Below are 15,790 nucleotides of genomic sequence, written 5' to 3' on the forward strand. Positions count from 1 at the left end.
TAGTAGTAGTAGTAGTAGTAGTAGTAGTAGTAATAGTAGTAGCAGTAGCAGTAGTAGCAGCAGCAGCAGCAGCAGCAGCAGCAGCAGCAGTAGAAGTAGTAGTAGTAGTAGTAGTAGTAGTAGTAGTAGTAGTAGTAGTAGTAGTAGTAGTAGTAGTAGTAGTAGTAGTAGTAGTAGTAGTAGCAGCAGCAGCAGAAGCAGTAGCAGTAGCAGTAGCAGTAGTAGCAGCAGCAGCAGCAGCAGCAGCAGCAGCAGTAGAAGTAGTAGTAGTAGTAGTAGTAGTAGTAGTAGTAGTAGTAGTAGTAGTAGTAGTAGTAGTAGTAGTTGTAGTAGTAGTAGTAGTAGTAGCAGCAGCAGCAGAAGCAGTAGCAGTAGCAGTAGTAGTAGTAGCAGCAGCAGCAGAAGCAGTAGCAGTAGCAGTAGCAGTAGTAGCAGCAGCAGCAGCAGCAGCAGCAGTAGCATAAGTAGTGTAAGAATAATAAGTGAATGAAAATCAGTGTTTGTGTGTGTAGCGGTATTACAGTTCAAAACCCCATCTCTCTAATTCTTGTTATAAATGCATTTGTCACAATACTGTCATCGGTTGTGTTTTCTCAAAGGTGGCCAGGGTCGGTAATGAACTGCATAATTTGATCAATGTAACATTTTCCACTTAAACATCTAATGCTAATTGCCCGTACATTACCACACTATACCCGGCTTTGTTAAGCAGATACGTTACTCGGATCAGGCAAGATGTCGCTGTAATTGTTATTCAGTTTATCAATGAAATCGTCCACAACCGCAGCCCTGTTTTTCCCATGGCGGTCGCGCTAGTTCGTATCTCATTCCGGATCATTCGCCTTTACAAACCACCGAAAAATGATATTATCGTAGCGTTTTCCATTGAAAAATAATTATGAATCACTTAGACACATTTGTTCTAAAATGTCAGCAGTGTTTTTTTTCTTCTATATTTCGTTTCCATTAGTTCTTTGTGCTTTTTGCAATCTTTTTCAAATATATTTAAGATTTGTCATAAATTATACTTCTGTAATGAATATTCATTAAGTTTACATGTTGAGTTGAATTGAGCTTATTTTTTCACGTTTTATTAAGATACATCTCTGAAATGCATACATATAGTTATATGAAATAATCATTTTTAAAAATGAAAACGATATTACGATATGCGATCAACCACTTTAAACAAGTATGCTTAATGTGTATAAGTAGTATTTTACTTATCTAACACAAATTAGTATAAAAATGGGACCATTTGGCCAGCGTCACCGCGCTAATGGCCGTTATTGCGATGGCGCCGGCAAGAGCTTCCGGTAGCTGTCAGGGTGACATATTGCGCACCTCCGCCGTCCGTCCGTCGATAGTGACTAGACTTCTCATAAACCAGCCACACAGCCTGCCTATAGCCTGGCTTAAAATCATAAATTGAGGTTATCTGGTTAAAATCATGTTTGGTGTTCTTTCTACTTTTTGAGGCAAATAAATTTTTGGGCGATTTACTCTCTTAGATTATAGTCAGTAAATTTATCAAAGACTTGGAAATTTTGTCGATTTTGGCAATCTTATAATCATAGATCCCATATTGTGAATGGTTCAGGGTACATTGTTGAACAGATGATTGTACGATGTTTGAATGTTTTTTTCTTTCTTTTCGTACACTTAATTACTCGATTACTTTCAATATCGACACGGTTATTAGCAATATCCACAAAACCGTTCTATAATTATCGTGCGGATGAATTTCAACGCTATTTTCACTTGTGATTGCCGTAACTTTGGCTTAATGGACTGTGATGTACTTTGTCGGTCTTGTTTGTTTGACCTCCTCGTGTTGCCGGGAAGACATTGGCGCATTAAATGACCTTGGCACAGTTAACTTGACCTTGGTAGATTTTATGTTACTCATGCAACATGCTCCCATAACTTCAATATTTTTTTATATTCATGCTAGGTGTTTTATGGATGGACAACTCTCTCTAGACAAGAGCCAGTCTACGCCGGTGTCCGCCCGGGGCCTGACTGTAGCCCGTCTCCCCGACGATCCAAACTGAGATACGCTATTGATTCATCACGCTTACATGTAGTTTTTGTTCCGTTTTACCGCCCAGCCACTTAGCTTAATCAAATTTGGGTAAAATATTCTACGTAGTAAAACACCGCCATGACCATTTTTGCTATTCGTTCTTGCAAGGAAATACGCTATTGTTCAATAGTAAGGATGAGATCAGGGTATTTGTTTACTAACGGTCGCAAGTCTGAGTTCAGACATAAGTCTCAACTTTGCAATTCTTTATTTTATTGTAAATTTTCTTTGAGCAAAATTTGATTGTAAATTTTCTTTGAGCAAAGCGCTGTTGTGAAAATTGATGAAAATATTTCCACTCAAACGTGTGGCTATTGTCGACACATATTTTGTGAATTAATGAAAATCGTTAAAAACATATCTGAGCCACAGACTAGACTCAGACTTAAGACTGCTCTTTAACATTGTGTTTCTTCGCGTAAGATTTAAGGATAAGATGAGCCATCCCGTTTATTTAAGATTTTTTCATGTTTTCTTTCAAAACTTTGTGTCGTTCTATCAAGTGTTTTTAGTCTTAAAGTCATTTGCCTTTCATTATTTTGTCTGCTGTTGTTTCTGAAGAGTTTTGACAGCGTACATGGCGACATTTGTGGCTTTCATGGCGTACTTGGTTGGAAAACCCCCATTTACACCATAGTTTCAGTTTCTACCCAACGAAAACTCTGAAGTCATATGGACATACATGTACAAGAGTTGCGACACTGGCTGATTCACCCAGCACCTCTAGTGCTCTGTGATTTCAAGGGTCGGTAGATGCAAGGAATATCTGTCCATCTTCGAAACCCTACTCTCCGCTGTACTCCACGCTGATTCGTAAGACAATACCCGAAACAAAACGCTTAAGATGTCAAAACACGAACCGTATTCACTCCGCTAATGATGTGATTATTTACTGCGTGGCTTGATTTGGAGGAATCTACTAATCAATCAGTTGTAAAATGTTACTCTTCGGAACAATAAGGCCTGCCTCGTAAATTTTGTTGAACAGTTGCCCCATTGATAAACATCGCAGCTCCATATCCAAGCTCATCTCCGCTTTGACCGAAGAGTTTGTCACCGTTCGTGATCCGTACATCTCTTAAATACTACTATAAAAAAGTGCCGTTCCAAAAGGAAACTTTGGTTCCATTTTAGCATTTTTCTGAATAGTAAAAAGGAAACTGTTTATTTGGGTGATACATATGTAACAAATATTTTCAAACAAATATAATGAGAGCGATGTCGTTACTCTTTCATTCGAATCTGAACAAATACGTATTTCAAATACATGTATGGCAATTAAGCCTATTGAAATCATTGAAATGTGACATTAATATATTATGTAAACAAGACAAAGGCAATTAAAAACGGATTGTAGTGACCGCATTGGCTCGGTCAGTGAAAACTAAGATTGTAGTTAACGTATTGGCTCAATCAGTATACAACTAAGATTGCAGTAACTGCCTAGGCACGGTCAGTAGTAACTTATATTGCAGTTACCGTATTGGCTCGGTCAGTGAAAACTGAAATTGTGGTGACCGCATTGCCTAACTAAGATTGCAGTTACCGTATTGGCTCGGTCGATGAAAACTAAGGTTGTAGTGACCGTATTGGCTCGGTCAATGAAAACTAAGATTGTAGTTAACGTATTGGCTCGGTCAGTATACAACTAAGATTGCAGTTACCGTATTGGCTCGGTCAGTGAAAACTAAGATTGTAGTTAACGTATTGGCTCGGTCAATGAAAACTAAGATTGTAGTTAACGTATTGGCTCGGTCAGTATACAACTAAGATTGCAGTTACCGTATTGGCTCGGTCAGTATACAACTAAGATTGTAGTTAACGTATTGGCTCGGTCAGTATACAACTAAGATTGCAGTTACCGTATTGGCTCGGTCAGTGAAAACTAAGATTGTAGTTAACGTATTGGCTCGGTCAATGAAAACTAAGATTGTAGTTAACGTATTGGCTCGGTCAGTATACAACTAAGATTGCAGTTACCGTATTGGCTCGGTCAGTGAAAACTAAAATTGTGGTGACCGCATTGCCTAACTAAGATTGCAGTTACCGTATTGGCTCGGTCAGTGAAAACTAAAATTGTGGTGACCGCATTGCCTAACTAAGATTGCAGCTACCATTTTGGCTCGGTCGGTGAAAACTAGAATTGTAGTGACCGCATTGCATAACTAAGATTGCAGTTACCGTATTGGCTCGGTCAGTGAAAACTAGAATTGTAGTGACCGCATTGCCTAACTAAGATTGCAGTTACCGCATTAACATGTTCAGTACAAACTAAGATTGCAGTAACTGCCTAGGCACGATCAGTAGTAACTATGATTGCAGTTACCGTATTGGCTCGGTCAGTGAAAACTATGATTGCAGTTTCTGACTAGGCACGGTCAGTGAAAATCTAATATTGGAGTGACCGCATTTGCACGGTCAATGATAACCAAGATTTCACTGTAAGAACATAACTGCTGAAAAACTATTCGGAAACAGAGAGTGCAAAGGCAACGGACAGCCGTGGTGTATTAATCGTTGTTATACCCAAAGCAGTTGTTTAATGGAACTGCAATACAAAATACATGGTTTGATGTAAATGAAACACTTAGTGACTTTAACATGCCACAATTGTATCAAATTTAACAATGAACAAGTAGCAATCCAAAGCCTGCTGGAACACTATTGAACTACGAACGTCAACCACAGTGGCCACAAACTTAGTTTTCTCTAAACCCCAAAATGCTTAAAACTTGATTTACGACCAAGGCTGCTTTAGGCCTCACTTAGTACGTTAATAAGTAGCTGTAAAAAGCCAGAAGTGGTCTCAGTGTTTAGTCCTGGATGCGAGAAGTGAATACAAAACCATAACAAAGCTGGCTGCACATACTTTTAACTCCCCTTCGTGACTGGTGAACATAAATCGAGACTTGTTAGCCTGCTCTCTTATCTAAAAAGAACTGAATAAATAGGGCCATTCAGAATCAATTGTGAGGGTTAAAAAGGCAATTACGTGTTAAGAGGTTTAATCGCTTGTAGAATTGTTTTACCGTTAAAGGTCAACTATGACCAACAGGGGTTAGCTGTGTTGGCGTAAGTGACTGATGAATCAAATTCAGAAGTTGGGTTACGGTGAATGATACATCAGGGGTAGGGCTTGGTCTAAGGTTGGTTATGGTTTATTATCAAATTCAGGTGTAGGTTTAGCTCATGTAACAAATCCAGGTGTAGGTTTAGCTCATGTATTAAATTCAGGTGTAGGGTTAGCTCATTATTAAATTCAGGGATAGGGTTACCTCAAATTCAAGGGTTGTGGATGCATTATATATCAAATTCAGGGGTTGGTAAGCAGATGTATCAAATTCTTGGGTAGAGTTAGCTCATATACCACATTCAGGGGTGGGGTAAGCTCATGTATTAAATTCAGTGATAGGGTTAGCTCATGTATTAAAATCAGTGGTAGTGTTAGCTCATGTATTAAATTCAGTGGTAGCGTCTGCTCATGTTCCAAACTCAGGGGAGGGGTCTGCTCATGTACCAAACTCAGGGGTAGGGTTAGCTCATGTACCAAACTCAGGGGTAGGGTTAGCTCATGTACCGAACTCAGGGGTAGGGTTAGCTCATGTACCAAACTCAGGGATGGGGTTAGCTCATGTACCAAACTCAGGGATGGGGTTAGCTCATGTACCAAACTCAGAGGTAGGGTTAGCTCATGTACCAAACTCAGGGGTAGGGTTAGCTCATGTATGAAATTCAGGTGTGGGGTTAGCTCATATATCAAACTCAGGTGTGGGGTTAGCTTATGTATGAAATTCAGGTGTGGGGTTAGCTCATATACCAAACTCAGGGATGGGGTTAGCTCATGTATGAAATTCAGGTGTGGGGTTAGCTCATATATCAAACTCAGGTGTGGGGTTTGCTCATGTACCAAACTCAGGGGTGGGGTCTGCTCATGTACCAAACTCAGGGGTAGGGTTAGCTCATGTACCAAACTCAGGGGTAGGGTTAGCTCATGTACCAAACTCAGGGATGGGGTTAGCTCATGTACCAAACTCAGGTGTGGGGTTAGCTCATGTACCAAACTCAGGGATGGGGTTAGCTCATGTATGCAATTCAGGTGTGGGGTTAGCTCATATATCAAACTCAGGTGTGGGGTTTACTCATGTACCAAACTCAGGGATGGGGTTAGCTCATGTATGAAATTCAGGTGTGGGGTTTGTTCATGTACCAAACTCAGGTGTGGGGTTTGCTCATGTACCAAACTCAGGGATGGGGTTAGCTCATGTATGAAATTCAGGTGTGGGGTTAGCTCATATATCAAACTCAGGTGTGGGGTTTGGTCATGTACCAAACTCAGGGATGGGGTTAGCTCATGTATGAAATTCAGGTGTGGGGTTAGCTCATATATCAAACTCAGGTGTGGGGTTTGCTCATGTTCCAAACTCAGGGATGGGGTTAGCTCATGTATGAAATTCAGGTGTGGGGTTAGCTCATATATCAAACTCAGGTGTGGGGTTAGCTTATGTATGAAATTCATGGGTAGGGTAGGGTAGTTTCTTTATAAGTATTATTTTTAAAGGTATAGTACATAGGTATACACATATAATCTCTTTAAATGATACCAAAATAATTAAAGCATGGCGAAAATGGTGCAGTGTTTTACTTGGCAAACACAATGTCTTTCAGTTACCCAGACAACCTTCAGAGATGATGATTCATTCATTCTGCGAAGTACACTATTGTCCTGTGTGCACCAATTTCTATAGTATGTCCAATCGTGTTAAGGCAATAACCTAAAGCAGCCGCCCAAAGTAGAACCCTGTCCGTGGAAACGTACGTTAGCCAACTTATTTCCGCTTCCGACCGCCTTTGACAGGTTTATGTGAGCGTCTAGACGCCGACAGAACCTTCTGGAATCGGTCCAGCCCTCGTCCCCAGGGGCATTCTAACTTCAAGCGTTCTGGCGTATTATGACTAGTACACGAAAAAAGTGTTCTTACGTTCAATCAGCTTGGTCAATGGCGCCTGACATCTGACATATTCGAACTGACGCGCCGTTTACTTGGAAAATTGTTTAATAAAAGAGTTGCACGGCTGTGCAAAAGCTGTAGACGTATATGGTATTCAATGTATTCCGAACGCAACGCATGACAGGCATACTAATTTTTCGTATTCTCTAACAAATGTTGTTGTTTTTTTACAATAAAACAGCATTGCTTCTGTTTCCGGTAGAAAATCACTATATCAAATCATATACAGAAGTGGAATAAACAATATATTTATAGATACGTAGCTTTTGGAAACTGGGAAAAATAAGAAAAACAAAGTCTGAAATCGAGACTTCTTCGTCATTTCTTTATTGTCTTCAAAGCGCGGCCTTCGATCTGACAATGGGCAAAAAATAGAGTTGTTTTCAATATTATTCTATTTCACAACTTTAATCAGGACCACGAATCGTTTGTGAGGTGCAAATGATAAGAACGAGTTTTACCAGACAATACTCTCGTCTAAAACCCGGAGACCCGGAAAGCCGGGTCATAAAGCCCGGGACCTACTTCGTAGTCATGCTTGAGTAGGTATTGACACCCGGGGGGCAACCTAATACCCCTTGGATCAACCCGAGACCAAACCTGGGCTCTGGAACTGCCGCTAAAAATATTACACTCTGTCATATATACAGGCATTATCTCTGATTGTATATTGAGCCCGTTGAATGCTTCCGTTGTTCGGCCTTCAAATTGTACAAAGCTTTCGACGGTCAGAAACGTCCATGCCGAATGAGATATTACAGGGGCGGATCCAGGATTCGACGTTAGTGGGGCGAACTTAAGGGCGTAACCTCTTGACTTGCGTCCCTCCCTCAGATCCAAAACTAATTTGATTCAAGGTGTTTGCAGGGGGGAGGGGGGGGGCTTACTTCCCTTAGAAAATTTGAACATTTTTTTTTTGTCCGAAATGGTGCATCTTTGGCGTATTTTATTACCTTTTCTTCCTGGTTTGAAATAAAAAAAGTAAACTTGGACGGTTAAAGGAGGGGTGCCAAGTACGCCTCCCACTGGTTTCGCTAGTGTATTACATAAGAAATGACTCTATGTACTACCATATTTGACTACTCCCATGGATTTATCTGTATTTTCTGCTATTACAATGACGAAGCCTCGCGGGAATATAAGTACCAAATGTTATACAGCAAGCGTGCTTCCGTTCTTTTACAAGCAGCCAGCGGATGAGCAATATGTTCAGTCGTTGTATTTGAAATATGGGGAATAAAAAGCATCTATTTATTCTTTTGACATATATCCAAGCAATGAAAAGTCCAATTAGACAGATTGTAATGAGTTTGAGGAACTGCCATATTTTACTAACCATTTCCGACAGGCAGACACCGTTGTATTAAGATTTTTGCGATAATTCCGCCGACCGCCATATTCTGGGGAAGAGAAATGACTTAATAACACTAAAGTTTGGTGGCGCGCTATTATCAGGAAAACACGCTCTTACTCACACCATTTATGACCTTCGGAACGGTAATCGCGGGAAGACGGAGTTTCTTCTTAAGATATATCAACAACTTTTAATACGGCCGCTGTCCAGGGAAAGGATTGTCCGAGGGTCGATGACATGTTACCGACCAAGTGCAATATATGAACGAAACAGACATTGTACGCGGATTTCGTTTTGATAATGACCGTCCGCGGTAACATACAAACAAACATGACTACACTATATCATTATGCATAAGATTGTATGATGTCTTGTGGGCAAATCATTCCATTCTATCCATGATATCAGTAGAATCCTTTTCGGTATTTTCCGGGATACTCGTAAAATGATTTCATTTTCCGGAAATTACGGGATATATTTAACTACAAAACAAGATATTAAAACTCGTTTCGGACATATCAGTACCGTTTGGATTCCTTGAACTTCCTCAATACATGTTCATCCTGTTATATATTATGATTTTGCATGAGGTTTGGTGGATCCATAGGAGTGACACGTGTATAATTATAAGCATTATGCAAAGAAGTCCATAGTAGCTCAGGCATGGTATTCAAAATATTGGCCTGAATTGGTGCTAAGAACGATGAAGCAAATCGGATTACCCGATGTGAATAACGGACCTATATAAACTGTAGTGAATTGATAAAATAATGAATGACCATAGGTTTTAATTAAGCCGCAGATTGAATACCACCCCATAAATAGTGGTGGATCCGTGTTCTAATGGTAAAACACTTGACTGTCAATCAATGGGTCGCAGGTTCGATTTCCAGCCGCACCACTTAAACAATACTTATCATCTTCCGGAGGGACGTTAAATGGGGTCCCATGTAACAGTACCATACACTGATGCAAGTTAAAGAACCATGGTAGCTCTAACCAGGGTAACATTCTGTCTGTGCATTATACTCCAGAACCCTAAACTGACTAACACACTTATCGAAGCACTCGCCAAATGGTCCTTCGCCGAGTGTGAGTAAAAATAAGCTTACACACCACCACCGCCGTTCACATTGCATTCTTACCATCCTGTACTGAAATATTACGCATTTAGTAATAAACTACCCTTTCCTTTAGTTTTTATTGGACAACGAAAATGTTTATTTGCAATTATTCGTTGTTCGGCTGCAAAACCTCTCTTATTTACCGAAGAAAATATTTTAGAGACTTGATGCGATTGGTGTGCTTATTTTGTCATGACTGTCGTAATCTGTGATAAAAAGGGCATCAAGTAGAAGATTGTGAATAACTGGTTTGTGAATTCCATAGAATATTTTTTTCCGCTTTCTGCGCATGCGCAGTTGAAGAGTATTCAGGGACAGATAAATGAATTATCGGAAAACAACAATATCATGGGAGCAGATGAAAGATAATAAAAATGCTGGTCAAAAGTTATAAACCTCGAAGCAATCGTAAAACGACAGAACTCCCTCACATAGGCCTCTATATAGTTTCGACAGCATTGTTTTTTTAATCATAGATCACTTTCCTTGAATTAACTGTGAATGGTTATTGTAAATGGTCAATTTTTCAAGAAGTAAATAAATACTTCTAGTACTCGTTTACGGCCTATATTCATAAGACATCATTTCCGAACTTAAGTCGTTTTTCATAAGTTATGTATCTTACTTGTCATTTGATATGTTATCTAAATAATATCAGAACTACTTTATTTTCATTGATATTTTTTATATACATATTTATAAAACAATAATTCTTTTCCTTAAATTTGACTAAGAAAATAAAATTGACATAAGTTAAAAAAAAAACTAAATATGTTTTATGAATGCCGCCCCGGTGTCTTAAAATGAGTTCAGAATGCTGCATTCTCTATTAAATGAGCCTTTTGCTGAATTCGCTATCTAACTTATACAGAAAAATAATAGTTCTCGTGTATTAAAAAAGTTAATAGATATATTTTATAATATTATATATTTTTTTCTACCACAATAAGAAAACACAAAATAATCGTGATTTACAGTATATTTATTCAGTGAATAATAAATACCATCGTTATTTTAATCTTTTATTGAAAGAGGTTAAATCAAGTCACAAGAGAGTTATTAATACGAAAAGGCAATTGAAATACGGATAAACTCTGCGTAGCCTAGTAAAAGAAAAGAAAACTTCAACAACCGGAGACGCTTGGCGATTTGAATTTATTAAACCGACCACTTGAAACATTCAACAATTTATCCATCCAAAAATGTTGTTTTAACGGAAAAGTCAATTTACAAGTAACTTTTAACTGATCTTTTCTCCATTTCTTTCAATATTGCTCATGGTTTCGTTTCGTTTATTTTTCAGAGTGGAGAGCGGAAAAGATTTAATTAAAATAAAGCTTACTGTAGGCCTAGGCAGGCATACGGAGGCGTGGATACCTTGACAGATAAACACGTGATACTTGATTGACAGCTGGATCTATTTCTAATGACTTCACACACCTATGGTATTTGGTGGATTAATATACAGTGAGTAAACTGGGCTGGGCGGTCCTTTGGGAATGACCAAATCTAAAGACTCGCTTGTCAATCATGTTTGCAGACAATGGGCAATATTTCACCGAGACGTCTTGGACTTTTCACGTCAATATTGTACAAATCAAAACGCGTACCCTTGCCAATACGGATCTATGAGGAATGAGATTATGAGCGCCGGGTTTTTAAGGAGGGTTCGCTTGACAAGCGGCGTTCAACGTTAATGTTTCTTCACTTACTGTAAGACGCATTGTGTCATACGTAACAGAATGGTAATATGTTATCCAATCATAAAAATCAAAGAGTATTGACAGTTAGTTCAAATGGAAGCGCACTGATTGTTTCGACGTCATTTATCAAGCATCTACGACGAAGATACAAGCTATTTTGTCAAGGATTCGTTGACATAAAGCTACTACTTGGAATATTTATTACATGATAAATATTATGTAATATCTTCATGAAAAGGATTTTGGAAGTTCATTTATATTTATTATTTATTCATCGGTCTATTCTGACCTACAATATTGGTGAAAGATTAAAAACAAACGCGAGTGATTTGAATTAAATTATTACTTTCTTCATAACTAAATGATTTACAACTTAGCGGGTATATGACAATATTTGTTTGAATAAAAAGTTGAAAAGAACCTCTACAGAATTCACAAGTGCTGATATAGTTAATGTGACAAGACTTATTTAGATATTGCTACTCGGGGTGTTGATTTATTCCCCCGGTCGCTAGTGTGGAGGCATGATCGCAGCCTGCAGCCAGCGGCTTGTTCACTCAGTGGCCTTTGTGATTCTGCTCCTTTCCGGATTAACCCTCTCGTGCGGACCCGGCCCTAGGCTTATCAGCCAACGGAAACACAAGAAAACGAGTCCCTTCGTTCTCAAGCAGCACGTGCCGAATGTCTCGGAATACACGCTCGGTGCGAGCGGTCAGCCAGACGGGCCTATCAAACGAGGGGATCCGCGCTTTCAAGATCTCGTGGAGAATCACGATAGTAACGTGATATTCCGAGATGAAGAAAGAGATGGGTCAGACAGGATCATGTCCAAGGTAACATTAAATATTATTGTCGTAGTATATTTATACTTATACTGTACTTAATATTTCATTGCATGTATTTGTAAACATATTATTGTTAAGTATTTAGTGAAATGTTTTAATTTAGCTTCCGTAGCTAACAAACATCCGCTGATAATGATTTTAATAGTCTGGTAAATGTGTCATGACCCTCCTTGCTATTTTAACTGATCTTATAACAGAACGTAACTATTTTATCTAATAACGTTAGTATAAAATAATAACAATATTTATATATTATATATAATTATATTGTCTTTCACAATCAAATGTAAAAGGCCATCATCAATAATACTTTCTCAGAAAAAATATATAAATATATATATATATATATATATATATACGACATAACATTCCTTTATAAGAACAGAAAACAAACGGTATGAATTTTATATAATGAACATTTTGTAATAATCCAGGATATAAATGAAATATGTGCTTATGATTTCAAATAAATTGCTTGTTAAAATCTTTCAGAATTAGACAAAACTCCGATGAGAAGCAAGCTATATGTCGATATTAATTACATTGACGATTCGCAGAGACTCGTTTTTTTCTGGGAGTGATCTAAAATTCTTTCCAACAGGAGAATTCCATTCATTCAATCAAGAAAATAATAACGTATATGAACGAGGAACACATGAAAGTTAAATTTAATGAAAGATAAAATGCTAATGTTTGTAACTATAGTTTTGACTTCTTCCGTGATAAACGTTTGAAGATTTAGAAAACTGTACATTTGAAAAGGGCGATGAAACGCGCGAAAACAAAGAAGAATGCATCTCCTAATGACCATGCTAGCAATTAACATAGAAGCGATAGAAATCTCGGATAGCACTTTTCGGATATTTAAAACGATATGTAAATTGATAAAATGATAAAGGCACGAAAGAACCACCCGCAAGTCGTTAAAGAAGAAAAACCCTAATGTTATCGGGTTCGCATCTTTTTTGTTTTACAAAGCTTAGTGTTTTAAGGGTCTTTTGAAGATATAAAAAGTGACATGTGTTCGTTTATTTTGCGGTATGTTTGCTTTCGAATGCTTAATTATTTTAAACGTATGTTTTTAGTCTTGTTTAAGAATAAACCTCGCTTTCTTAACACGCTTATTGACATTCGTAATAATACATGAAATTCGATTATAAAACGCAGGTAAATAATTTAAGCTTCAAACAAATATATAATCTTCTTTAACCTGAATAATATGTTAAAAAATATGTATCAAATAGAATAAACTAATAAAAAAAGACTTTCATTTCTAAATATTAATCTTAAAGGTTTAACAGATAGGCAATATATAACAATGATAAATCATTAAAATTCCAATTTATATAAAATTTACACGTTTTAGGCTAGCAACAGAAGTATTCCGAAACATTGTAGAAAGTTTCCTTAAATAAAGTTACAAATTACAAAATCGTACAATTTACAACTCAAAGATTGATACATGCATCATAGAAGTATCATATATGTATATATAGATATATAAATAACATTTGTAAGTTTACTCGTAATTAACAGATGATTAATTGGTTACTTTCAATCAGGAAGGCTTCTTAATCTTGCACGAGATGATTGTGCAGTGCAGTGGGTAACGTCTCATTATTAATTCAAATTAATTGAAATAATGCGGATTCCAGAGACATTTCGCACTTGTTGGCATCCAGGCAGCGAGTATCGCGTACGCTATCTCAACTTGTGAAAGGTATTTTCTGCCTGTCAAACTTCGCTCATCATTTATTGCATGATAACTTATTAACTCCCCACTCTCTTCAATGCCGCTGTATCGAATAAATTAACTGACTGTTATTTTTTTTCAAGCATCACTTCTTTTTTTCATAGTGATCAGACGTCTTATTTAAATATCTTAATTTTGGGGGTATATTTTCATAGCTACGATTTTATAATTTTGCAGGTTAAACGTTTTCGAAAGTCATTGAGTGCAGAAATCTACATTATTATATATTCGCTGTCGTAAGCTAACTTTTTAACTTATGGTTTTGCTAATAAAAATGAATTTGTGTACAAGTTTCGGCATAATCTGAAGAAAATATATTCGGCATTAATAAACGTTCATAGCTTTGTAAATGGAGCCGTATATCGTATAACCAGATGTTATGTCGAGTTGTCCACTGATTAACTTGATCTCTGACTTAGTAAGACATTAAGTCGACATACATTTGGCTAAATTTCGCGTAATAACTTGTCACGTCGACATTAAGCTAGTCGGCAATACAACATGATCCCATTATCTGTATATAAATGAATATGTAATTATATTTTCATTTGAAAATACTTCTCAATCATTCAAAACTGTACCTACCAGGAATTGAGAATTTGAGTTATAGTGATAATTTGTTCCAATAATAAATTCCACATGAATTTAAACCATTTTGTCATTTGGAATGGGAAAGAAAAGTTATCAAGAAAAGGGCCTGGCTACTCTTTCATTTCCCTCATATAAGATCTTAGTAATCACTTGACTAACAACCCCGTCATTAATAAGAGGTTGGAGTGGTTTAGTTATGTTCTGTTCTGTTCTGTTTAGGTATCACCCTCTCGGAAGAGGCTTAGGATTTGATCGAAGCTTTCGTCACAATCCAGTTTAAATTAAATAGGATATAGTATAAAAGTCTTTGAAACTTTTGTGATACAAAAGTGAACTCTGAGTAAGGTCTGTTTTGTTTTACTTAACTATCACTGATTTCACTTCTAAAAACGTTGTATTTCACAATTTGATGTAAGATCTATAATTTGAATATGTCGTTTTTGTTATTTAAAATTGTTAGTCCCAACTTAGAAATGCGAAAAACTTTTGTTAAAAGTAATGAATGAAAAAATATATAATGACATATGTGTTTATGATGTAAGTTGACATTGCGGATAATGCACATGATGTAAGTTGACATTGCGGATAATGCACGCAAAATAATATTGAACGTTTTATATGTAATTTTTTATTTGATATTCGAGATCGAAATCGTATTTTCCTAAATATTATCACAAATAATGGAAAACTATACATGTATTTTATGTGCACTTACAATCCGCCTTTTTATGGAGAAAACTAAACGAAATCAGATATTTGTTACATTTTTAATTTCTGTCCAATTAAATTAGCATAGAATATTTTTCCATCTATAAACGATTCGACTGTTAACAGTCCGTTTGAACTTGAATTCTATTAGCACACTGCGTTTATGAAGCGGTCCTTTTCAATTTTGTGGTCAAAAATTTAATTGTTAGCTTTGTGGCCTGAGATCTATATCTTTGAATTTTAGTGATACAAAGCCATTCACATATAAAATTCTTAACCAGTGGAGCGATGTTCAGATCTTATTTAAAGGTCAAACATTTCTACTAAAGAAAGGGACAATTGTAGCTCTTTGTTCAAATTTAATCTTTAATTTGCGTGAAACTGTTCGGACGGTTAAGAAAGTTATCAAATTTTTCGCTAAATAATTGTCGCTTATGGCTGCATATTTGCGATTATTACTGGTATTGAAAGTTATAATTATAAATATGTTAAATTGTTAATAAGATGGTATCGGATTTATAAAAGTCTAGTTAGAAACGCGATATGGTCATAAATATTCAGACGACCGGGGACAGACGAGATGTGACGTCAGCTCGCGCTCACGAGCACCCGCACGT

At 37.0% G+C, this 15,790-nt stretch overlaps 1 protein-coding gene across 1 annotated transcript in view; it reads left to right on the plus strand.

Moving 5' to 3' along the window:
* Window positions 1-15,790, plus strand: part of LOC128233626 (sonic hedgehog protein-like) — a 68,119-nt gene that overhangs the window by 33,053 nt on the left and 19,276 nt on the right. The window contains exon 2 of the mRNA XM_052947387.1: window positions 10,877-12,109. Within this exon, the coding sequence (XP_052803347.1) occupies window positions 11,801-12,109 (309 nt within the window). The 5' untranslated portion in view covers window positions 10,877-11,800. The remainder of the gene's footprint in view (window positions 1-10,876; window positions 12,110-15,790) is intronic.

This window comes from Mya arenaria, chromosome 5 (assembly GCF_026914265.1).
Source record: "Mya arenaria isolate MELC-2E11 chromosome 5, ASM2691426v1".
Classification (NCBI taxonomy): domain Eukaryota; kingdom Metazoa; phylum Mollusca; class Bivalvia; order Myida; family Myidae; genus Mya; species Mya arenaria.